This window comes from Chlorocebus sabaeus, chromosome 5, assembly GCF_047675955.1.
Source record: "Chlorocebus sabaeus isolate Y175 chromosome 5, mChlSab1.0.hap1, whole genome shotgun sequence".
NCBI classification, from domain to species: Eukaryota; Metazoa; Chordata; class Mammalia; order Primates; family Cercopithecidae; genus Chlorocebus; species Chlorocebus sabaeus.
Window position 1 is genome coordinate 58890090 of NC_132908.1, and position 27620 is coordinate 58917709.

Sequence of the window (27620 nt, forward strand, 5' to 3'; positions counted from 1 at the left end):
AGCCCTTCCAGATTGAAGGAGTCCTGTGTTAGTCTGGTTCTAGATATGATACTTCTACTAAAATGCACGTTATTGGGACAGCTGCGGTTTCATCTGATGAGGTCTGTGTATTTGATATCAATGGTGTGTCAAGATTAATTTCCTAATTTTGACGATTGTATTTTGTTGGCTTAGAAGAACATTCATACAGGAAGACTACTTAGGTGATGGGTCAAAATGTCAACAATTTACTCTCAAATGGTTCAGAAACAATACAACTGTACAACATTTGCATCTTTCCTCTAAGATTAAATGTATTCTAAATCAAAGATAACAAAATAGCACAAGAGAAATAGGATGTGTTTTCTATGAGCCTTCCTCCAGAAGAGGAAAACATAGCCATAGTTCACACAAGGAGAGAGACTGAAATTATTTAATAATTTTCACATGAAATTAAGAGGTTGTTGTTCAAGGAGGCTTGCCTATCATACACTGACTTCTATAACCTCCTCAGTGAAGCTGCCTTGGAAAAGACTGAGACTTGCCTTTTTCAGCTCTAAATTTACTAGTCATTTTCTTGACCTTCTTCTGATATTTCAATTAATATTTTTTGGTAAAGCATGCATTCCTCTTTTGCATTTGCTACCAAGAAACCCAGAGTCCATTCAACTTACTCTTGTTAGTCTTTATCTTTAATATATTTAGCAGTAATTATCACGTAGCTCTTCGTTAATTTGTTATTTTAATTTCTATGTGATGTAGAATTCTGACATTTTTTAAGTGCTCATCTTCCTGTATTGAAAAGTATATCATATCTCTCTCAAACTTCCTATCCAATTCTCCTCTCAGTACTTCAATTTAATTTGCAAAGTAGGCTGACCTCAAGAGTTCTTCCACCTTGGAAAAACATTAACTACTATAAATATGCTGCAGAATCATAATGCTCTTATAAACAGAATTATCTAGAGATATAATCAAAGATCAGTAGAGCATACTGGTTAAGCCCATGGGAGGTAGAACCAGATGTCTGGTTTTAAATTTCAGTTCAACCACTTAATATCTGACTTTATATTATGTAGTATTTTCCCTAATTTTCTGATGAAAAATAATGAATAGAAAAACTAATATCGATATTAACATAATAGTATTGTTGTGTATATTAGAAGCATTTAACACAGCTTCTGGCATATAGTAACTTCTCAATACTTACTGGTCATCATTACAGGAGCCCTGGACCTCAGAGAAAACTAAGAATACCCCAAATGTCATGTTTTATATATCTGTGCACACGACAATGCAATAATGTCTACCAACTTAAACACTACTCTCTTTCTCATCCCTTTATTTCAACCTTCACTAATACGCTTTTGAGTAAAATAGGATTCATTCCAACATATGCATTTTGAAATATAAAGTTAGGTCTTGTCAAGCAATTTTTCCTTAACCAATGTATTCATATTATACAGGCAATTTATTGAATCATACTGGTAGAAGTAAGTCACAAACGAATGGTTGTGAAGAAACTAAAAGCCAAGTAGGTAGCACGCTAACTATAATTATTGAATTCCTCCAAACATACTTTGGGGCAGGGATTATTGTATACATTATAGAGACAGAGAAAGTCAGGCTTAGATGGGTTATGCCATTTACACAGGAAGTCAGATTTGGAGCCAAATAACCTGCAAATCTAAGTCGAAGTCAAATAAAAACTTCGTTTTACTCAAACTCAGGTTTAGGGAACAATCAGGATTAAAATACACTTGACCCCAATACACAAAAACAATCAAAATATATATTTAAAATGTCTAGAACTTACTAAAGGTAGAGCATTTGCATTGAAAAACCAACTTCAGCAACGCTAGTTTGGGATCCACAGTTAAAATCAGACAAGCTCATATACCTCTATTTATGCAGTATTGCTACAAAACTGAATTCTCATCAAGTCATGAAATTCACAGTAGAATAAAAAAGAACTGTGTCTCCAGCTTCCAAATAAGATATTTCTAAAATAATTTGGCTGCCATTTGGGCAAATATATATGTGTGTTTTGTCTTGACAGCCTGTCAACTGGAAGACAGTTCTTGAACATCACATTCATTTCAATTTAATATTGGTAAATTTCTCAATTAGAATTGTATTCTTCACTTTCCGCACAACGAAATCCCTCAGCATTTGCTGGCATTCCTCGGGGCATACAGGTACATGTGCTGGCATTTCTGGCACAGCAAAGGAAGAAAAATGAAAGAAGGAAGGAGGGGAGGGAAGAGACAGGATAAGGAAGAACAGTGGTAAGGGGGAGAAAAAAGAGATAGTAGCTGACCTTCTTTCAGATATTCACCTTCATGAGAAATGAAGGGAATAATTCACACTTCACAATAAAATAGTGCAGCCACCTCTGCTTCCTTTAGCCAGAGAGGTTGTAATCACACAGACACTAGACATCCAATGAATCAAATAGATATATAAAGAAAGGTCCAAAGGTAAGGTGGGAAACAGGTTAATAAAAATAATTTTAAAGCCATAAACAACAACCAATTGTGGAACACTTATTTACTTTTTGGCATACCTTTACATTGTACTTTGTCATGCAAGTCCCACACAATGAAAGCAACATAAAAATTATTATCCTTGCTTTGTAGCTAAAGAAAATGGCAATAATTTAACCTCCCTAAACTTCATAGTCAACCTGATAATAAGGGACAGAACCAGGATTCAAACTCACACCGGAAACTTCAGCACATCCCCTGTGGTTTTTGGAAGACATGTCACAGGCTAAAAATATATATACATATATGTATATAAAATATCCTTACATATGTATCATATATATGATATATGTATCATATATCTTTATATCTCTTTATATATGTATCATATATCTTTATATATGATATATGTATCACATATCTTTATATATGATATATGTATCACATATCTTTGTATATTATATATGTATCATATATATCTTTATATATTATATGTATCATATACAACATACATAACTGTATGAATTCTATATACAATACATATATGTTAGTGTGGATTATTTAAATGTCTATTAGCAAAAACATTTTAGATGGAGAGATACATACAAGTATGCATGTATTTACAAGTGGACATAGGCACTTCATTATATAGCTAATTTTATATACATATTTATGTATCTATCTATTTTTTTGAGACTGAGTCTCACACTGTCACCCAGGCTGGAGTGCAGTGGCACGATCTCCATTCACTGCAACCTCCACCTGCCAGGTTCAAGCGAATCCCCTGTCTCAGCCTCCCGAGTAGCTAGGATTACAGGCACACGCCACCACACCGAGCTAATTTTTGTATATTAGTAGGGACAGGGTTTCACCATGCTGGCTGCTAGTAATATATTTTAAATCCTTTTCTTATCTGAAAATGGACTTGATGTTTGCAGATGTTTCTGCAGTTTTCTTTCTCAACATATTAATCAGACACATGACTTACATATACAGAAAAGAGAGCCTCTGACACACTTACAGTCAATAGATATAGGCTTGGCATGAAGATGTAAAATCATAATGAGGCAAAAATAACAGCTTCTCTATTCGACGTTTATTAACAATTGAGATAAAGTGTGCTGTATGTTTTGTGGGCAGCAATCATTCATTAAAACCATCTTACTCTAATCTACATGAAAGGATGAATTAGAAAGTCATCCGGCCTAAATGAAATGACCAAACAACATGAAAAAAAGAGAAAAATATATATAGCATTTCTCAGTTCCTGTTTGTAAGTCAGAAGCCAAACGAAGTGAAAAGATGGAGGTGTTTTTGCTTGTTTATGTGTTTTGTATGTGTGTGTGGGGGTGGTGATGGTAGAAAGATAACTTTCGGAGCGAAAAATACAGTAGTTTTCCTAGGAAAAGTGTCATTCCAGCCAGTCATAAAGAAACAATTTTGGGCCGGGCGCAGTGGTTCACAACTGTAATCCTAGCACTTTGGGAAGCTGAAGGGGGCAGATCACGAGGTCAGGAGTTCAAGACCAGCCTGACCAACATGGTGAAACCACGTCTCTACTTAAAATACAAAAATTAGCCAGGCATAGTGACACGTTCCTGTAATCCAAGCTACTCAGGAGGCTGAGGCAGGAGAATTGTGTGAACCAGGGAGGCGGAGTTTGCAGGGAGCAGAGATCGTGCCATTGCACTCCAGCCTGGGAAACAGAATGAGACTCCATCTCAAAAAAAATAAATAAATAAGTAAAATAAGTAATTTTGATAAGAAGGAAAAAAAAATTGAGCTCCTTTCACAAGAGGTAGGTAAAGTGGAGTCTTGGCAGAAGAAATATATGAGTAACAAATGAAGACCTGAAATCACTTGTGATTTGCTGCCAACCAAAGTCAGCAATACAATATGACCCAAGTCATATTGTAGGTAGGTAAGAAAAGAATGAAATGAAGCCAGACCATGAAAAGTCCCCCTGGGTAAGTAGCTGAACACCAATAAAATGTAAGGGATATTTTTTCCTCTGGGATAAATACATATGTCAGCTAAGAAATAACATGGTTGGAATCCAGCACACTATTTGGAAAATTCCTGAGATCATCAATAATCCAGTGAGGTTCATTAAGATATGATTTTGGAGAATGGTCAAAAGAAAGGAATGGGATGATGCATCAAGATTACACAGCAATCAGTAGTGGCTGGAATTAGGGATTAAATGGACAGGCTACTGGTGAGGCTTAATGAGTAAAAACAGATTCAACAATATCACTTGCATGTTTTACATGGGATTTTAGAGTGCACTGGAGTCATTGATAAAGTCAGAGAGGTCAGAAAACAGACAAAAAAAAATTTCATGAAAGGAATTAGTTTTTTTTTTTTTTTCTACCCAAAAGTGACTGCAATGTCATTTTGGGATATTCTGTCCAGTCATTTTTTCTATGTATTTTTTAAAATTATACTTTAAGTTCTGGGATACATGTGCAGAATGTGCAGATTTGTTACATAGGTATACATGTGCCATGGAGGTTTGCTGCACCCATCAATCAATCATCTACATTAGGTATTTATCCCAGTGCTATCCCTCCCCTAGGTCCCCACACCCTGACAGGCCCCGGTGTGTGATATTCCCTTCCCTGTGTCCATGTGTTCTTATTGTTCAACTCCCACTTATGAGTGAGAACATACAATGTTTGGGTTTCTGTTCCTGTGTTAGTTTGCTGAGAATGATGGTTTCCAGCTTTATCCATGTACATAGTTTGATTTTTAATGCGAAATTTGAGTTGCCTTTGAAATATCCAGATGATAATGTTCATAAAGCAATTGACAATGTGGATTAACAGCTTAAGCAGAACAATGGGGCAAGGCATATAATTTTTACAGGCAGCCACATTAAACAAACGGCTGAAGATACAGGGGTGACCGTGAAAGACAATGGAGGGAAGGAGAGAGAAAAGGAGATGGCAAGAGGATGAAAGAAGAAGAAACAGGAGGAGGAGGAGATGAAGGAGGAGAACTAATGGAGAAGGGTGAGAAAGAGGAAGAGGGATAGCAAAAGGTAGTATGGGGAAGAAAAAAGAACTCTGAGGAACAAAATAATCTTAAAGAGTACACGACAAAATAAGAGAAAGTCATTCAAACATAATACACATCAAGTCAAGGAGAGCAACTAGGACATTCTCTTTCTCAGAAATGCATGAGAATAACTTACTTGCAAATTAAGTCATTTATTCTACAAAAGATTTTTCTTTATTTGAAATTTAAATTCCAACTAATTTCCATCAGTAATGTTATAAAGACACACACACACACACACACACACACACGAGTATGTCACTGGATTGCTAAATTAAAATATCAGGATCACATTTGGGAGGTAAGGACATTCTGTACTATACCTGATAATGGTCACCCAATTTAGCCTTGGAAACCATAATCAATACTTGGCCTTTATTTGAGTCTAAAGTGAAGATGTTACTGAAGACACTATATGTCTGTATACTTCCTCTGGTGTTCATATCTTTATTTATTTGCAATTTTCTTGAGCAATTTGATTTTATAAAACTTGTGAACAGGGTCCTTGATCAGATTTCCTTTTTTATTTTTTCTCGCAGTTCCTTTAATCCTAAATTTGGGGGCTTTAAATAATGAATATACATGTCTGTATTCACCAAATTCTGGCTTCCAATTTATCTCTACCTGTGTTTATTTGTTTTAACTTGTTCATCTGCTTCAAACCTATGTGACTTTACTACATAGCGTGCATCCTTATAGGCTGTCTGAAATGCAATTTGAAACAAACTTGTATATGCATTACACATTTTTAAAAAATGGCTTTTGTAATCTTATACTTTGAACTTTAGATTCTGCCTACTACTTTTATCATATAAGGAAGAGCTCTAAAATCCTTTCCTTTATTATAGAATGTCTAGGTTGAGGGGTTTCTTATCATCAAGGCCAGGTTTATGGATAGATAAGCAGATCCAAAGAGGAAGAAACAAGAATAAAATCATATTTGAAATACAGATCGCTCTGTAATATGTAATGGGTTCTTCAATGGCTCAGAAAAATTGAGAGTGGGTCAATGGTACTAGCAGTCACTCCTAAAAAATGTTGTTAAGATGGACACAAATACAGAGGCCCTTGGTAATCGTGACTGCCTAATCCACCCTAGACACGAACCACCAGAGCAACCCAGTATCTGGCTGACGACAGGCCTAGATGACTTTCTATTTCTCTGTGTGCTGCATCTGCATGTGAATATACACAAACAAATAATTAAACATCAAGCAAATATCAACAGGATTAGCTTGGCATGTTAGAACAAATCTTGATAAATCCGCCTCAGTAACAATACTCAAACTACAAGTCTATGAGAGGAATACAAATTCAGCCTATTGAAGTATTGTCATGTAAGGAAAGCTATTTTAATAAACTTGCTCTTCCGTCAGTTCCTATTACTAAGGGACTAAAGCTACTGAGCTGCAGAACTTAGGCCAAAAAGGGGAATTTGGAAATGCAAATTAGAGATAAGGCGGTAATAAATGTCTCTTATTCAGCAATACATGATCCTTGATGCCAGGAGCTATTTTAAAGATGACTTTTAATAGGTCTGTGAAATTGGAAGCATACATACCCAAAATGGACATTTCTGGTACAGTAGCATGATAGGGTCCATTAAGAAACTCTGGTGCGTTGTCATTGATGTCTTGAACTTTAATAATAAATTCAGACGGAGGCTCCAGAGGTTTGCTTGTCTCCCAATCCACTGCTTGAGCTGTTAGGGTATACTCAGCCTTCTCCTCCCGGTCAAGTCTTTTTATAGCATGGATATCTCCAGTTACATCATTTATTTGAAAGATGGTCCCAGCTCCATCACCTGATAGGATATACTTGATTTTTTTGCTCCCAGGATCCAGGTCTGTGTGTAGCTAAAATGAAAAATGGCATTAGTTAGTGATGGAGCAACCTGAAAAGTTATTTTTTTAACTGCCTCCTTTTTGAATATTAAGTTGGTTCTTTTTACACAACATCATCAATTTCTGCTAATAGTAGCTGTACAAAGCGTATGCAGCTGTGCGGATATCAATTAAGAATAAAATATAATGAAATTCACCTAAATAAGTTAGAGCAGTCCTTAAAAAGTATTCTGGCCTGTTTAGTACAAAACAACATGCTTTTAGAATGATAAAAAGGTCAAGGAGAAAAATACAAATATATGTTTTATTTTCAATCTATTAAATTTATTTAAATTATTATGATTAGTTACTTTTTATGGGTCAATATCTGTATGCCCAGTACTAGGTGAATCACTTCTCATATAATCATTTCCTTTTTATTTAAAAAACTGGGTTAAGAATGTTTCATATGAAACATGAGAAAACTGATGCTGAACAAGGCACATATTTACCTCTCCAAGGTGGACATTTGACAGACTCAAGTGAGGTAGATCCAGAATTCAATTCAGATCTGCCTGTGATATTTATACAAACAAAAGTAATTCTAATATATTGACTGATATTAAGATATTACATTTTTGAAAGCCTTTTTTCCTTTAGTTTGGACAATTCTTCTAGTCCGGGAAAATCATTCCCATTTTATAGAGAAGAACACTGAGACCAGGATATAGGAGTACCTTTTCCAGAAATGGAACACCCCAGAAAATGACAACTTTTCACCATGAACCCAAATCCATTTTTGGTCATAGCAATGAATATTTACTGAATTTGTGTGTCAGGCAAATACTCTGCCTAAAACACTGTGGTAGGTACCAAGGAAAACAGAATCCCTGGTTTTAAGGTTCTGACAATTTTCTCTCAAGCAGGAGACAAGAGTATTCTGATATTATACATGGTGTTTCTCCTGTTTAAAAAAAAAAAAAAACTAACATAAAATAAAATAATAATATATATATTTGGGGATTTGAATTTTTAAAAGACAAGTCCATTGCAATGTACTACTTCAATGTACATATTTTCAGTTTAATTCAATTACTTAATTGCCAATATAGTTCCAGCTGAGATTTCAAATATTTGTTCCAAAAAAAAAACTGTCTTGTGGAAAGAAACACCTAGAAATTCAAAAGACACTGTGTTCTCTTGGGATTCCCTTTATTCAGAACAGCCTCTTTCACATTCTTCGACAATTTAAATTGCATTAAGCCCTTCAATAAGTGAAAAGAAAGGCTTATAAAAAAGACATAAAATAGCAACAAAGATTCCAAATGCATCTAGATCTCCTACTTTACCTTTGCATATTTTTTAAAGTTAAAGCATATAATTACATCAAATATTTATTGATTCTCAAAATGTATCCCTTTCATTTATTGTATAAAATGTATTAGCATGAACAAATATTGAAATGCCACTTTATCTTAATGAATGTGGGATTATAATTCATTAATGTGATATTAATCCTAATTTATAATCATTTTAATTTATGTGCATTTTAATATTTCCATTAGCATTTTTATTAAAAAATTTGAATAATATATACTTCATGGAAGTTTCCATTCACATACAAAGAGTTCTTGAGACATAGAAGGGATCACTATGTATATTTTTGCCCACAAAATTTTGTTAATTAACAAATAAACTATTGCATTTCGTGTCATTATTATTTATGTTAAAACTTATTTGTGCCATATTTTCTTCTAATTACCAATAGCCTCTGATTATTAAATGGTATTACAATTTTATGTTTTAATGCTCCCTTGTGTTTAAAAATGACTAAGGGAAGTAACTAATGATAAAAAAGAAGCATCGGTTTTTTCGGTTTGGTTTTTTGTTGTTGTTGTTGTTGTTGTTGTTGTTGTTTTTGAGACAGAGTCTCGTTCTGTCACCCAGGCTGGAGTGCAGTGGTGCGATCTCAGCTCACTGCAAGCTCCGCCTCCCGGGTTCAGGCCATTCTCCTGACTCAGCCTCCTGAGTAGCTGGGACTACAGGCACCCGCCAAGGCGCCTGGCTAATTTTTTGTATTTTTAGTAGAGACGGGGTTTCACTGTGGTCTCGATCTCCTGACCTTGTGATCCACCCACCTCGGCCTCCCAAAGTGCTGGGATTACAGGTGTGAGCCCCTGTGCCCGGCGAAGCATAGGTTTTTGAAAGAACAAAACACAAAGCTAAGATTCCGGTTTCTCTAACTATATAGTTCCTCTAACTGTATGAACTATATAGTTAGAGAAATGAGTGAAGAAATTCATTCATTTATTTGTGTTTCAGTTACTTTGCCTAGAAGACAGGGATAAAGCATCTATGTGCAGAATTGATTTTAGAAACTGAGACCATCCAGCTATCTGAAGATTATTAAAACAGAGAAGAGGCACTATTAAGTGTCCATTTTTCCTTCATGTCACATTCGGTCTTATGCAACTATCTGAAAACACTGTGATAATCCCAGTTCCAATGTAAGTGAAAGCAAATTCTCAAGACTCCCTTCAAAAATAGCTTTTAAACATATAGCACTTAAAAAAAAAAACGAGGTATATACTTCCTCTTGCTTTCAGAAATTTTACTTTCAGCTTATCTAAGTAAAATCCAGATCCTGGGGCCAATGATAATCTCAGAACAGAATATTGTATATATGAATGTTCATTTATTTCATCCTATTATTTGTATCACACACACTGACACACACAGACATGTACATACTCATGACTCAAGTCATGTACCTGCACATGACTTGTTCAGGTGACCAACTTGATAATAGAAGAAAAGACTGTAGGTGTGCAAAACCAGCAACTGACAGAGAGCAGTTACCGAGGCTGCAGGTCTGGCCCTCCGAAGTATTCAGGATACATGGTTACAAGTTGTAGCTTTTTCTGTCAGTCTTCACATAAGTGTGTCATACCCTGTTCACTTAACGCAACAACACTGCCCCGCCAATGTACCCCACCTAAGAACTCCTTCTCTGAGATTATGGAGCCAAAGATATCCCAAGTACACTGAATGTTCACATACTGTGCATCATTTAGAACACGGACGCCCAACTTCTGGGCCGTGAACTAATTCTGGTCCGGGCCTCAGGGCAGGAGGTGAGCAGCAGGTGAGCTAATATTACTGCTTAAAAAATATTCTGGACTGTTTGGTATAAACCAAAATGCTTTTAAAATGATTTTTAAAAAGGTCAAGGGGGAAAAAAAAGTGTTATTTTCAACTTACTGATACATTTATTTAAAGTTGTTATGATTAGCTACCCTTTATGGGTTACTACGTGTATGATAAGGACTATGTGAATCACTTCCCCTATAATCATTTCCTTTTTAGAAACATAAAATGAGCTAAGAATGTTTCATGTGAAACATACAAAACACAGAGCGGATACATGGTTACAAGCTGCTGTTTTTTCTGCTGCTCTTCACATAAGTGTGTTATACTTTGTTCACATAACAACAACACTGCCTTGTGAACATACCCACCCAGAACCCTTTGTCAGACCAGCAGAGGCATTAGATTCTCATAGGAGCAGGAACCCTGTTGGGAACTACACATGCACGGGATCTAGGTTGCATGCTCCTTGTGAGAATCTAATGCCTGATGATCTGAGGTAGATTCGTTTCATCTGGAAAGCAAAATCCCACCTTCTCTAGTCCGTGGAAAAATTTTCTTCCACAAAACTGGTCCTTGGTGCCAAAACGGCTGGGGAAGGGTGATCTAGAGGAACGAGTGCCATCTCTTCCAAGGGCTGCTTCTGCTAATCAGAGCAGGATCAGAATCACATGCAATCCTGCCTGGGCAGGTAGGACTCACTCAGCTGGCTGTGGTACAATAAGATCGCATTCATTCATTCAATAAACCCCACGCTCTTCTCCGTCTTAGGGATGGAGGTAGAGTAATAAAAAATACAGACAAAGTCTCTGCTCTCAAAATACCATAATTTTGTGGGAGACCGAAACAAACAGAAAATTTACAGGAAATAGAGCTTTTAATATATTATTATTATTATTATTAATTAACTACATAGTAACATATTGTTAATATTTGTAATTAATACATATTATTATGGTTATTATTAATGTGTTGACTACTTATTACCTGGTAAACATTTCATATTTATGATGTTATTCTCACAGCAAACTAGAAACCATTTCTTCATTTTACTAATGAGATGATTGAGATTCAGAGATTTTCACACAACTTTTCCAGAGAGTTTCTAATCTGCAAGTAGCAAACTTAATGGCACAAGCTTTCGAGTTCATTTCTGGATTCAAACGCATGCTCTAAGAGCTATGCTAAGAAAGGAACTGAGGGCTGTGACAGCATACAGAAATTTTACATAACTCAGAAAATAGGGTATAGAGGGACAGAAAGTCTACCCCAAAGAAGTAATCATTAAAACTTCAGAGGCAGGAGAATCACTGAACCCAGGAGGTGGAGGTTGCAGTGAGCCAAGATCGTGCCATTCCACTCCAGCCTGAGCAACAGAGCAAGACTCTGTCTTGAAAAAAAAGAAAAAAGAAAGAAAGAAAAAAAAACTTCAGATCTCAACATTGGAGAAAACGTGTGCCAAGCGCAGGGAATCCAGAGATGAGAGAGAGCACAGTATGAGAGAGAAACTAATAGAGCAACGAATTGAGAAAAAGAAAGGTAATAAGAAATAGGAATGAGAGAGCAAGACAGGGGCCACATGATACAGAGTTGTGAAACCAAGATACAGGTTCGGATTTAACTAAATGTGACAAGAGAACATAAATAAATGGTTTCAAAAAGTTGTGACATGATAATAGTTTTGTTGTAGTATACTGCAGTGGTTACAATGTCTGCTTACAAGCAAACATTATAGAAGCAAAGAGAAAGGGGAGGTTGGAAAAAGAAAACATAGACACCAATTCTCAAAGCTGCCTTAATTCTGATTCTCAAAGCCAGCCTAGCATCCAGGATCCGGCATGTTTACAACCAGATGAATCCCCAAACCCTCTGGCCACCCACTGTAGCCTGGTTGGAGGAGCAGAGAGTATCAAGGAAGCCTTCAATTTCAGGAATCCTAACAGGACTGCTACATAATTGAGCTGAATTGTGTGTATCAGCACCATTACACCCTCATCATCTTCCATATATTTGCATAACACCTTCCAATTAAAAAACAAGATTTTACTATAAAAGTTTCATGGGAAGAATCATTTGCATTTCGTTCTCCTTTGTATTTCCTCTGCCTAGTAAGGTGTCTGGCCTATTGTTGGAAGCTCGGTAAATATTTGTGGAGTAAAGTGAAAATAAAGGAATGAAAAGAAAGGATATTTTTCCATTTATTTTCAAAACAATGATTTTAAAAAGAAGACAAAGGAATTTAGAAAAATAAGTCCTAGGGCCCTAAAATCTTACGTAAGATAAATGCAGAGCCCTTGAATTTCCTCCAGTATGTATTCAAATTTAGCATCCAACATGGGAATTGAGATATTTTAAAGGGGCTGATGGAAGAAAAGATGGGTAGGTGATAGACAGATGGGTAATGGATGAATAATGGATGATAGATGCCAATTATCTTGTACACAGACATCACTGCTTTCGAAATCAGAGTAAGAACCCTGGTCTTCAATATCATTCATATCCTTCTCAAGGTTGCACATACTGATTGTGAAAAAACTGAAAATTACTTTTTCATCCTCTCACACAGGATTCTTCACGAACCTAAAGTAATCCTAGGACAACGGCACCAAGAGTAGTTAAATTCTCCTTTGTGGGTAGCTATCTTAACACCAAATTATGACTCAGTTACCAGAGAAGATCAGATTGGGCCACTCTGCCTACCTCTTCCTCTAGAATAAGATGAGGATTGGGATTGAGTAAATTACAAGGGAAATTGTTCCACATCTGAAAATCAGGTAGCTCTGACATCAGAACTCATTTTGAAGTTTCACTCTATCAAGAAGGACATCATGGGAAAGTTTCTCCAAGTACCTAAGGGCCAGACATGGTGGTTCATGCTTGTAATCCAAGCACTTAGAGAGGCTGAGGCAGACAGATTGCTTGAGCCCAGGAGTTCAAGGCCAGCCTGAGCAACAAAGTGAGACCCTGTATCTACAAAAAAATAGAAAAAATTAGGCGGGCATGGTGGTGCATGTCTGTAGTCCCAGCTACCCAGGAGGCCAAGGTGGGAACATGATGTGAGCCTGGGCGTCAAGGCTGCAGTGAGCCATGATTGTACCACTGCACTCCAACCTAGGTGACAGAGTGAGACCCTGTTGCAAAAACAAACAAACAAAAAAAGTAAAGTAAAGAAAGAAATAAAAAGAAATATATAAGTTACTGGGGAGAAAACCTACATCTTTTAGAACCCAAAGAGTTAACAGGGGCCGGGTGCAGTGGCTTACACCTGTAATCCCAGGACTTTGGGAGGCCAAGGCGGGCAGATCACGAGGTCAGGAGATCGAGACCATCCTGGCTAACACGGTGAATCCCCGTCTCTACTAAAATACAAAAAATTAGCTGGGCAGTGTGGCGAGCGCCTGTAGTCCCAGGTTCTTGGGAGGCTGAGGCAGAAGAAGGGCGTGAACCCAGGAGGCGGAGCTTGTAGTGAGCCGAGATCATGCCACTGCACTCCAGCCTGGGTGACAGAGCGAGACGCCATTTCAAAAAAAAAAAAAAAAAAAGGTTGACAGGGATCACTGCAATATGAATCTCTGTCATATACTGATCCCAATTTTTCATGAATCTGCTCACCCTTAGAGAGGAGAGCAAGCTTAGCATTCTTGAATCAAATTACATCTTAGCATTATTTTCTCCAAATCTAGCAAAGTACCTGTCAGGGATAGAGAGAGAAACTGGGTTGCTGGCTATCAATCTATCAGTGAATGAATCACAATCCTTAACTCAGATCCATTCAATATCAAAGATGTGACCAGGGACTTTGACATGATACTAGTTTTGGGCCTAAGTCTCCAAAATGGTGAGCATATAGGACTTCAATCTAGAGCAGACAAATGTTTAGGCTACTAGGACAGTGAAAGGGTAGGAAGGAGAAAGAAAAGGAGGAGCCGAAGACTTCTTTGCATGTTTCTGAACTACTACCAAAAGGATCAGGAGTAAGCCTTGAAATTGACTCATGTGGCCGGGTGCGGTGGCTCACGCCTGTAATCCAGCACTCTGGGAGGCTGAGGCGGGCGGATCATGAGGTCAGGAGATGGAGACCATCCTGACTAACACAGTGACACCCCGTCTCTACTAAAAATACAAAAAAAAAAAAACTAGCTGGGCGCAGTGGCGGGCGCCTGCAGTCCCGGGTACTCGGAGGCTGAGGCAGGAGAATGGCGTGAACCCGGGGGCGGGGCCTGCAGTGAGCCAAGATCGCGAGACTTCACTCCAGCCTGGGTGACAGAGAGAGACTCCGTCTCAAAAAAAAAAAAAAAAAAAAGAAAAGAAAAGAAAAGAAAAGAAAACAAATTGACTCATGTTAACTTCCATTCAGCCTTCTTGCATACTGCAGAACATCTCACAATGAATGTTACCAAAGGTGAAATGGACCATTCAAGAAACAGTGAGGTGCCATCATTGTTTTCAGGGAGAACTGAACACCTACTTGTGATTGATGCTTTGGAGCTACATAAAGCATCATGTGATGGTGGTAGATGGAATGGGAGGAGGGAGGCTTCAGGCTGCACCACATAATTTGGAAAATGCCTTTATATGCTGAAATGTTTTACTGCTACAGTCAATCTAAATAAGCCAAATATAGTTCTTTCATTCAGTCCTTCCGTTCTTAACAAGTTGCAGAAACAAATTACATCATAAAATTAAAGCTAGGCAATAAGCATACGAACACCCCAAAATTTTAGTTAAAATTAAGTTTGGAATATACAGTGACCCTCATGATCACACAGTCTAAGGAAATAATATTTCTGTGAAATAAAAACACTTCTCAAGGTAATTCTCATATTATACCAAAGTACTCTTAAATTTGTCTTACAAAGTGAAAGGCTAAAGGAGAAATAATCCTTGATCAAATGAAAAGAACACAGTATCGTACACTGGAAATAACCTCTGCTCTACAAAAAAAGAAAGAAAAATACTTAATATTTTATGACAGGCAAATGTGTAGCATTTGATATCTCAGACATGCTTTCCTTGCATTCTGTGTCAGCTGCTGGTGTGAGCATCGAACAGCTTGACCTGGCCATGGGGACCGGTGCCCAGAGAAATAGAAAATTGAAAACAAGCCCCAGTGAACTGCTGTTTTTGGCTGTGAACACCTGGAAAAAAGTCAAAGAATGGAATGCACTGTTTGTGCTACTCTTGTAAATGGTAAGTTCCACAAGGGCAAGCCCTCTATGTACATTATTCATCACTATACCAAACAACCAGCATGATACTTGGCACATATTAAGTGTTCATTAAAGACTAACTTTTTGTCTCCATAAGATATCTCTCAATGCCTTACACTTTGTCAGTGATTTTACACGGATGAATGACTTAGGTGACAGAATTGGATGTAATCCATTGTGTCAGATTCCAGAACTTACACACTTTAGCATAATTTTACAAAGACCCCCAGGAAAGCATGCATAGTTAGTCTGAAGACCTCCTGATTCTCTAGAGGAGGAGTAGACAGAATAGAGAAGCCTCTCTACTTTGCTCCTGAATGGCAATAGAAATATAATATATACATTTATTTAGAAGCCATGTGTATGAAACCACATGGTCTAGGCACCTTCTGTAAACCAATCTGTCCTGTAAAATTTTGAAATAGAATAAACCTAGAAATAGAAAGGCAGTATACCCAAAAACTCAACTAATAGAAGTGCAAAGAGAGAATATTTGACAAGGAGAGGCTGGCAAGCTTTTTCCCAGGAGAATTCCCCAGCCAATGTTCATGGCCTTGGCAAATTTTCTACAATCTTCGGTCTGGACTACAGTTTTACAGGTTTGGAAACATGTATCAGCCCTATAGCAAATCCGTCGCTTGTAGCTAGACTCCAATAAAGTTCACGAACCTCATTTTTTTATAAAAAATATAATTTCTAAGATTCTGAAATACTTGTTATTATGATGAGCAAATTCTTTTTATATAAGAACCCACACACAAATGAAACCTTTTTGATAGGATTCAGAGAAAGGAGAGTTAGGTGGATTAATTCTGTAATTATGCCAGAAATTAAAATAACTTAAATATGACCATTTAATTTTTTTAAAAGGTCTTAAAAATACACCAAGAATGCTCAAATTTTATATTCTTTCTCTTTTCCTTTGCATTCTGTATTGGAAATGCCAATATTTAACCAAGCCGCCACCAAAAATGGCAACAGAAATCATTTCTTTGGATACATATTTTCTTATGTATGCTGATAATAGTCTGATTAAAATATTAAATCTTATGAGTTTGGAAATCAATGTTTCTCTAAGACAAACAAAGATTTAAAAGTGTTCAGATTATGGGATCTAGAATAAGAGTCTGATAAGAAATAGAGGTAGATTGGAACAAAGATACTGAGAAATGTATTTAACCTCTCCAAGACTAATTTCCTTATTTGCAAGATATTTTAATAACAGTACGCATCCTTTAGAGTTCTTGTCATTATTAACGTTAGATAATAGATAATGCTGTTAAAGGCACAGTATGTCCCAGAAACTATGATATTCAAATAAAAAGGCATATAGGATGGACTCTTATGGGGGTTAAATTTAGGAAATATAATGATGAGTCTGCCCAACCTGGAATTACTTTCCAAGAAAAGTATACCTATCAGCATATTCTGGGTTAGAATTCAATATACAACATTGATTTACAGTAAAAGTAAGAATGTAACTTCTTGAATTAAATTATCTGGACAAAATCTGAGTTTAACATCTTACATTGGACAAGTTACTTAATAAATACATATTTGGTATGTACCCACAAAATAAGCAATGATATAAAAGAAATCTGGAAGGTTTTATTTCTTGTTTACTTAATAATTATAAGTCGAGATATGGGAAGAGGGTGGTCGATGTGCACTGGGTCAGTGAGTGCCACTTGAGTGGGCAAGAGTGCGAGTGAATAGTAATAGTGAGTCAATTACTGAAAAGAGATTTAGGTGAATAACTCCAAGAGTGGGTGGATGGATGGATGGATGGATGGATGGATGGATGGATGAATAAACTGATTGATAAGAGAACTAAGAGGAAGAATATGGCTGGATGAATAATTTTATTGGAGAATGCATGGTTGAAGGGCATGGTAATAAAGCGATGACTAAATAAATGAGATTCTCAGCCATCCTTCCATTTATGTTTCAATGCACATTAAATGTTTTAAATAAATTGATGAATAAACCAATAGATGCACTGATGAGTGGGTAGGCTGCAAGAACCACAGTGTTATCGCAAAAGATAGATTTGGGAAAAAAACTAACAAGTTATTCTGTCCCAGGGCATTACTCCTCATTTTGCACTAAAGCAGGCATAGGCGTTGGAAGTTAAACTTTAATTACAAGAGATTCTTCTATAAAGAGCTTTGGTACATATTTGATTTTCATCAACACAGTATCTCTTTATGAATTCCCTAACCCTCCCACCTCTCTCTCTCTTTCTCTCTTGATAGGTGGATGAATAGAGATATAGATATGTGTATAGATATGGATACAGATATCCATCCATTCTATAAAGAAAGGAGAAGTTTTTGACAAAAACCCAGTGAAGTAATAAATGATGAAAGTAAGAATAAGACTGAAATATACACCCAAGTTTATCAGCCAAACAAAAGAAGTGCATCTTACAGAGATATGGATATTTAACACACATAACAAATATTTAGAAAATTGTCCTAAGGGCAAGTCACAGTGGAACATTAGATTGTACTGTCAAAAAGTGTGAAATCCTGAGAGAATGTTGTATCAATGCTCTTTATGTTTCAAAGAGCTTGATTAACAAGAGTACTAATAGAAGCTGAAAATATGAGATAGATTTCTGATACAGTAATCGCAATCACCCACGAAACAGGATGCATCTTGTTACTCAAATAAGCGACAATAGCACAGCGGGAAGGAACACAGTAGATAACCAAATAACAGTCATCTACTATGAAATTCCATATTTATAAAGGGAGTATAGGGCAATCAAAATGCTGTGAACTTGGAACAGAATTGCAATTGAGGTTAAAAAAAAAAAAAGACATACATAAAACTGGAGTTGCCTTTGGGCCATAAAATAGGAGGGTGACAATGGCACATCAGGTTTTTTTCTGAGTCAAAATGCCTGATATTAACTTAGCTGTGTTGCTTACTCCTACTTCTTGAGCAATAAACGGTCTCATTTAAAGCTTTGGAAGAACGCAGAAGCTTGTGACAAAAATCCCTGCTTCACAGAAATAATCACATTTTGAAGTTTCAGTCATGATTACTCAAGGAATGGATGAGTAGGTTGATGGATGGATAGGTGAAGGGCTAATCAGATAGATGAGATAATTGGGATGAAGAGAATGGATAGACAAATGGTTTTACTGAGGAATGTATGGGTGGATGAAAGAGAGAATGAGAGCATGACTAAAGAAATTCTCAAACATCCTTCCTTTTAGATAAGTGAAAATCAAAAGACCTCAGTTGAATTACAATGACCAGATATGATTTTGGACAAGTCACTTACATGTTTTAATATTAATTTCCTCTTATTCAAATGTTATTAATAAGGCCATAAGTACCACAGTCAAAAATCTTCTCAGATTATCATACAGATAATATATACATGAAAGCTTTTTTATAAAACTACTCTCTCAAATATCATTACCCCTATATAGCTTGACTTCCATATCCGTGGGTCCTGCATTCATGTATTCAAACAACCACAAACAGAAAATATTTTTAAAAAGAAAACAATTTTTAAAACACAGCAATAAAAACTAATATTCAATTTCTTAACAAATATGGTGTAACAACTATTTACATAGCATTTATATACTATTGTATATGATAAGTACAGGTTGAATATCCCTTATGCTAAATGCTTGGAAACAGAAGTGTTTCAGATTTTGGATTTTTAGAAAACTTTAACAATTTGCATAGACATAATGAGATATCTTGGGATGAGACTCAAGTCCAAACTCAAAATTCATTTATGTTTCATATACACATTATACATACCGCCTGAAGGTATTTTATACAAGATTTTTAATAATTTTGTGCACCAGTCACATGAAGTCAGGTGTCAAATTTTCTACTGGTGGAATCATCTTGGTAATCAAAAAGTTTTGAAGTTTGAAAGATTATGGATTTCAGATTTTCAATTAGAGATGTTCTATTTGTCATCTAGATTATTTAAAATAGACAGGAGGATGTACATAGGTTATATGCAAATCCTATGCCAGTGTTTATAAGTAACTTGAGCATTTGTGGATTTTGAAATCCTTGGCGACTCCTGGAACCAACCTCTCATGGATACTGAAAAATACCTATTATGTAGATTTGGAAATGGTGCCTAGCATGCCATCAGGTCATTCTAATTAAATGCTAATATAGCCTGCACCACTGAAAAGTGTGTGGTGTGTTTGTGTGTGTGCATGTGTAGGTTTCTCCCTTCTCCATTCCACAAACAAAACTTGAAATTTGGCTGAAAAATAAAAACCAAACAAAACTTCAAAGGAAACCTGAAAACCAAAGATGCCCTCTCACTCTTTCACACTAAATAGATCTTTCACACATAAATAAAACTGTTGGAAATATGTTTAACTCCTACATTAATAATAATAGTAATATTTTATGAAAATAGAGTAATTTGTTCCATTTCTTGATCAAAACCAAAAATAATCCTTTCAAGCCCACTGTTATAGGCTAAATTACTTGCCATCAAAATCCATATGTTGAAGCCCTAACCCCTAATAACTCACAACGTAACAGAATTTGGAGACAGGGCCTTTAAACAAAAGCAATTATGTTAAAATAAGGCTGTTAGGTTCCTCATCCAATCTGACTGGTGTCTTTATAAGTAGAGGTAATTTGAACCCATATGGAGAGAGCAGGGATGTGAGTGCACAGAGGAAAGACCGTGTCAGGACACAGAGAGAAGGCAGCTGTCACAAACCAAGGAGAGAAGTCTCGGAAAATAGCAAACCTGCTGGAACTCTGATCTTGGACTTCTAGCCTCCAGCATCATGAGAAAATTAATTTCTGTTGCTTAAGTCACCCAGTCTGTGGCATTTTGGTAATGCAGCCCAAGCAAGCTCATATGTCTTCATAAAGCATACTAAGTAATTATCAACGAATACCTTAGAGATGCGAGATGATGGCTGCAGTTTGCAGCGATACTATGTATAGGTATGATTCTAGGTGTGGTAGGTGGAATAGTATCCATTCCCTAATTCCCAGACTTGTAAATATGTGCTTTACCTGTCAAGAGAGCTTTTGCAGATGTGACTAAATCAAGCACCTTAAGGTAGGGAGACTTTTTTTTTTTTTTTTCCTGGATTATCCAAGTAAACCCAATCTAATCACATGGATCCTTAAAAGAAAAAGTTTTTCTCTTGTATTCAGAAGAAGATCTGACTGCACAATAGTCAGTGAGATGTAACCTTCCTGACTTCGACAATGCAAGAATGATGCCACTAGCCAAGAAAAGTGTGGGGTCTTCCAGAAGGCTGACAAAGCAAGGATCCAGATTTTCCCCAGAGGTGCCAAAAAGAAACACAACCCAATCAGACACCTTTATCTTGGTCCCGTGAGACCTGTGTTGGACTTCTGACTGACAGAATTGTAAGATCATACGTATGTTTTATTTTAAGCCACTAAATTTGTAATAATTAGTCACAGCAACAACAGAGAGCCAATACACTATTTTCAATTAATATAAGTAATAGAATTGTTGACGTGTTGATATGTTTAAGATGAAGTAGCTAGTGACTTTGGGTAAGCCTTGTATGCTTTCTAACTGTACCTTCCCTTCCTTTGTAAAATAAGAGAAGGGGTACTAAATTACTTTTTAGATATTTTCTAACTCAAATAGCCTGTGAATATTTGGACACAGCCTTCCTGTTTGCATGGCTACACTCGGAAAATATATTGCTACCACAGCTACCCAGATATAGAAGAAAATCTATTCATGTGACTCTTCAGCCATTTCTTCAAGAATACTAATTGAGAGTATCCCTATCTTAGATATATTATATTCATTGTCTATTATTTCATTTAATTATCACGACCCTATGAGGCACATACAAAATTCTCATTTTACATATTCCAGAAACTGAAGATTTGAGATTTGTTTGCTCAATATCACATGTAGCAAGTGATAGAAAAAAATGATTCAAACCCAAGACTATTTGCTTCTCAAGCACATGCTTGTTTTATTGTTTCAATATTGCACACCAGAACCAAGTATGGGACAGAAAAAAATATGTCAGCACCTGAAATCAAGGACTCCACTGTTCACGAAACTAGGTGTTCAGTGTTTTCTTTTTAAAGATACATTCTGCATATTCCCTGTTTGCTCAATAATAGTCTTGTGAAGTTAAATCCAAGGTAAGAATTTTCATCACTGCGGCAGGGAGTGACCTCTGAAAATCTGTAATACCCAATTAACACCGCAGGGTCTGACGTCCCCATACTCCCCTGTGGAGAGGAGGCTAAGGATTGAAGTGAGTGATGAAGTGAACAGAACTTTCCCTTTCAAGAAGAACAAGCTTTTGGGAAATCTAGCAAACTTAGAAATTGGAGGTAGAAAGGTGGAGGCGGGGCGGGGAGGGGGGAGCGGGGCATTTGCAGAAAACAATGACAAGATGAAGAATTACTAGCTGTACTTTGCAAATCAGATCCTATCAATGGGAAATACCTATTCCAGAGATCATATATTAATACTGCCCCTTAACAAATATACAGATGAAAACTTTCTTTGCACATTCAACAATATCAGTAATATAATGGCACTGATTCGGTACAAAATAGATGCTGAATATATAATTCTGAATATACGAAAAAACTCGACTCTATCTCATTTCTTCCTCCAAGTATTTCTATATATTTGAGATAGAAAAAAATAGATGGATATGTTCATTCACGACTTCTTCATCCACTCTGATTATTAAAAACGTTGTGTCGACCGGGCGCGGTGGCTCACGCCTGTAATCCCAGCACTTTGGGAGGCCAAGGTGGGAGGATCAGAAGGTCAGGAAATCGAGACCATTCTGGTGAACACGGTGAAACCCAGTCTTTACTAAAAATACAAAAAATTAGCGGGCGCCTGTCGTCCCAGCTACACGGGAGGCTGAGGCGTGAACCCGCGAGGCGGAGCTTACAGTGAGCAGAGATCGCGCCACTGCACTCCAGCCTGGGCGACAGAGCGAGACTCAGCCTCAAAAAAAAAAAAAAAAAAAAAAAAAAAAATGTTGTGTCGGCTGGGCGCCGTGGCTCACGCCTATAATCCCAGCACTTGGGGAGGCCAAAGTGGGCGGATCACCTGAGGTTAGGAGTTCCAGAATTTTCTGGCCAACATGGTGGAACCCCTGTCTCTAATAAAAATACAAAAATTAGCTGGGTGTGGTGATGCATGCCTGAAGTCCCATCTACTTGGGAGGCTGAGGCAGGATAGCTGCTTGAACCCAGGAGGCAGAGGTTGCAGCGAACCAAGATCGTGCCCCTGTACTCCAGCCTGGGCAACAGAGCAAGACTCCATCTCAAAAAATAAGTAAATAAGTAAATAAAATAATAATAATAACGTTGTGTCTGACCTGATGAACTCAGGTCACTATTAAATTGTATGGCCTCTTTAAACTTCTTTGTATTGATTAGATATGCTAGTTTTATTTGCAATGAAAAGTTGTCAGCACTACTAACACAGACACTAACAGATATGGAAAGGAGAGGGAATAAAAGTGGCAAAAAGCTCACCTTGGCAGGAGTTAGGAGAAAATATTTGCTTTCTGCCATATTAGTTATTTACTTTCAATATTGGTGCATTTGAGGAGAGGAAAAATATTGGGGGACACGTTATTAATGTAAAAGACTGTCAGAGACACCAGAGGGAGACTCAGATTCCAAAAGATTTCTTTAAATGATAAATACGTAGACTTCACTTTGTCATATTATGAAGTGCTGACATTAAATAAATAAATTGATTTTTAATTATTTTTGCATGTGAGAACTGAGGGTACTTTGAAAGTGACCTTATGCCAGGATAAAGGCTTGATGCAGTTCAACACTGCACAAATTATTTACCTATTTGTGTGTGTGTGTGTGTGTGTGTGTGTGTGTGTGTGTGTCTGTCTGTCCTTGCAAGGTGGGAGTAGGAGGAGAGAACTGGAGAGAGAGGATGGAAGGATGGAATGCTGCTGTGTTGCTGCTGGCTGAGTTTTAATCATCTATAGGTAAGGTTTTTAAAAATACCTGGTCATTTTCTTCAGGATGCAGGACAATTTTCTGGATGGCCTTGAACCAACTCAGTTCTCCCTGCTTTCTCTCCTGCACTGTTCAAGAATAACTGTAGAATGTGATGGGAATGTAACATCCTGAGATATGGAAAGACTGGCCAGACAGCCTGGGGTCTGTTCCTGTTCCTGCTACAAACAAGATGTTCTTCAACACTTGGGCCTAGTGTGTCCTGTGCCCCAGGGTATAAATCCTAAGGCAGACTATTTTCTGGAGTCCCTTGGTAGTAGTATAAGTGGGGCATGCACAGATGAGACTTCATCCACCCTGTGCAGCATTACTGAGCCTCGGAGATAGGCTCATCATGAATCCTAGGTCTCTGTTATCCCTTGCTGCCTATCTGTAAGTAACAAATCCACATGTTGTAGCTTGTTACGTGTGTGAACGTTCCATCTCACCAGACTCAGGCCAGGAGTAAAAGTACAGTGAAAAGACGCAGTGAACTGAAGTGGTACCTCGTACATAGTGAACCTTCTTTGCACAGGGTGCTGAACAATTCTGGCAAGAAGTAAAGCTGTAAGGTTGGTGAGAAGATCTTCCCTACATCTACAGGAACTACTTCTGTCAGGACTTTAGATCTGAGCTCTGGAAGAAACAGGAGTGTCAAGAGTAGCAGGACTCACAGAATGGTCCATAGACCCCTGGCGATCTCTAAGACTCTTCCCAGGCATCCAGGAGGTCAAAGTTATTTACCTTTTTTTTAAAAACTGTACTGACATTTGTACTGATGTACATGTAATGGTGGGTACAACTGCTGCCACCTCAGTACCAATCAACACAGTGCCACCAACTGTACTAAGAATCATAGAACTCTTCATTACTCATTCTCAGGATTAAAAAAAAAAAAAAAAATCCAGTGTCACATAAGAGTGTCTTTCATCAGGCAGTAAAAAATATTTTTATTATAACAGGGTCAGTAATTCACCTAAGACCACCATGCAAAGAATTAACTTGTCAGAATGACTTCAGTTCTAGTGTTCTTTTCTCTCGATGCATTAAAGATGATATTTTTATCATTAAAAAAATATTTTTATTAACTCTCAGCCCTATGTACTTACATTTGTAATAATCTGTGATGAAAAGGGAGTACACACAAACCACTTCTGGTACATACCGAACTGTGAGTGTCGACTCAAGAGTGTAGCCTGATTGTTTCATTTGTAAGCTGAACTAACCACTTTATTTGTAAAATCTCATGTTCTTGAAAAAAAACAACTGAAAGCAAACTATGGCTATTGTGACTTCTATATTTAGCAGATATTTTATCCAAAATAAATAAAACTAGCTTATGCTTTTAAAGATAATCAATCATAGTTACCCACATCAAAATCTGAGCATTCTAGAAAATATTCAAATTTCAGAAAATCTGGATCTGTCCCTGAGATAGAAACTTCTAAATATTTTTCTGTGAAATGCTGATGTTATAAAATATGATTTTCTGATATTGCATAATAAAATCTGGAGGTTCTACATAGCTCAGTAAACCAGTATTTTCCAAACACATGATGTTAGAAAATTATTAATCAGCAAAAGAGCCATTAAAAGTGCAAAAGAGCAGGGCATGGTAATCCAAGCACTTTGGATTTTGAGGTCATGGGCTGGCCGCAGTGGCTCATGCCTTTAATTCCAGCACTTTGGGAGGCTGAGGCGGGAAGATCACGAGGTCAGGAGTTCAAGAACAGCCAGGCCAACACGGTGAAACCCCATCTCTACTAAAAAATACAAAACTTAGTCGGGCATGGTGGCATGTGCCTGTGATCCCAGCTACAAAGGAGGCTGAGGCAGGAGAATTGCTTGAACCCGGGAGGCGGAGGTTGCAGTGAGCAGAGACAGCATCACTGCACTCCAGACTGGGCGACAGAGCAAGACTCCATCTGGAAAAAAAAAAGAAAACTAGAGATCATATCAATTCTGAACCAACTCTTCAGAGACAAATGAAATATGTAGCCGAAGTTGTCCACGAAATAAAATGAAGTCTCAATTTCTATTGTGTGTGCATGCAGCCCCAGTAATTTAGGACAGATTTTCCTAATCACAGGACAGAAAGAATCCAGTCCTTTGATAACAAATGTTAGCTATCTACCGTATCAATACTGTAGTGCACTTTAAAGAAATAAACAGCCTGCATCCCTAAATATGTTTCATGCAAATTTTGTGTAGAAAACAATCACCTTCCAGAACCCTCGGGGTGTCCAAAAGAAAGAAAAAAAAATAGAAAAAAAAAATCACCTTCTAAAGATATTTTTATTATTATATGAGGAATTCATGTTTACTGTAGAATACACAGCAAATTAAATAAGCATACAGGGCAAAATAAAACACTCCACCCAAAGGCAACCACCTCTGTTTATTATTTATATAAAGAGCCATATAAAGAGAGAATTATGCTAAACCTGGAACAGTACTTTATACACTATTTTGCATCCTGCTTTTTTCACTTTATTGTTTTTAGATAATGACATGCCATTTTTATGTATAATTTGTATGTAAATAATATACATGTGAAAAATTTTTTATGAAAGTTCTTTTTAGAGATCTATTGATGAGAGGGACTTGGATTTTCATAACCATTCCCACTACTGTCCTATGTCAAGGCCACTTTCACTTTGTCATGCTTATAACTAATGCTATGTCCGGCTTTTTTGATCCAGAAGCTATGAAATGTAGATTCATTCACATGGAAGAAATATAAAATCCAGGCAATGATATAAATGTCTTTTTAAAACTCTAAAATTTATAAATCATATACAAATGTATGCAATTTTGGAGGAGTGGGGTATTTTTAAACTTTATTCTTATTGAGAATAGATTAATATAGTTCAAAGTACATGTGATAATTTAATACATTCACATAATTTGTAAAGAATAATTCACTGTACTTGGGATATCCATCACCTTAAATATTTGTATTTTCCTTATGTTAAAACCATTCAAATAATTTATGCAGTCTGGCAAAACATAATTGCCCACCTTCTAACAGTTGAGAAACGAATAATAAAGCTTATTGACAGGTAATAAAATCCATTAAGTGTCATGTTTCTACCAATACTTCATATATGATATTAAACTCTATCAATGCTGTCTTATATGTTGCTTCATGTTATTTTTCCCACAACCCTGGGGAATTCTTCCGACAATGAAGGAAATGAGATACCTTGAGGATTAGAATACAGGTGTCTTCATTCCAAATTCAACTCCTTTCATTCCACCATTGGTCAAACACTCAATAAGTGTTTTTATGTATAAAAAAATTATCTGGATTAAAATTAATTGATAATGGATACCCACTCTCAATCTTTTTAGTCCTCAGTGTCATCACTGATAACTTTTGCCATTAATAACCAATAAAAGTAGCAGCGTGATGTTTGGGAAAAAATTACAGGGTTGGCATTACAAAACATGGGTCTGAAAGCTTCAGTGTATGACCACAGCAAAGTCAAATTTGTTTTGTTTTAATTTAATGAATATTTTAGATATGAGGAAATAAACTCCTCCCTCTTTGAACTGTTGTGAATAATAAGTGAAATACTATATGTCAAATATACAACATAAAGTTAGCATATTCAAGTTCCCTGCCCAGAATATCCTGAGGTGAATATTATCTGAGGTTATTATGAAGCCCTGGCAATCTAGATGGCTAGAGGATATATACACACACACACACATATGTATATATGTGTATATATACATATATATTTAAATAAAAATACATACATCTCTCATATATGTATATATAAATATATCTGATATATTTAAATATATATACATATATATCTCTTTAGAACTGGGTAAACTTCTGCATGCATCAGAATCATAGGTGTCAGAATCATGAGTATCAGAATCATGAGTAAAAA

The 27620-nt window shown here is 36.7% G+C and overlaps 1 protein-coding gene across 3 annotated transcripts in view; it reads right to left on the bottom strand.

The window, feature by feature from the left end:
* The window catches only part of CDH8 (cadherin 8), a 417595-nt gene that overhangs the window by 279658 nt on the left and 110317 nt on the right, over nucleotides 1-27620 (bottom strand). For all 3 annotated transcript variants that reach the window (XM_007993552.3, XM_007993550.3, XM_007993547.3), the window contains exon 3: nucleotides 7087-7381. In XM_007993552.3, the coding sequence (XP_007991743.1) occupies nucleotides 7087-7381 (295 nt within the window). The remainder of the gene's footprint in view (nucleotides 1-7086; nucleotides 7382-27620) is intronic.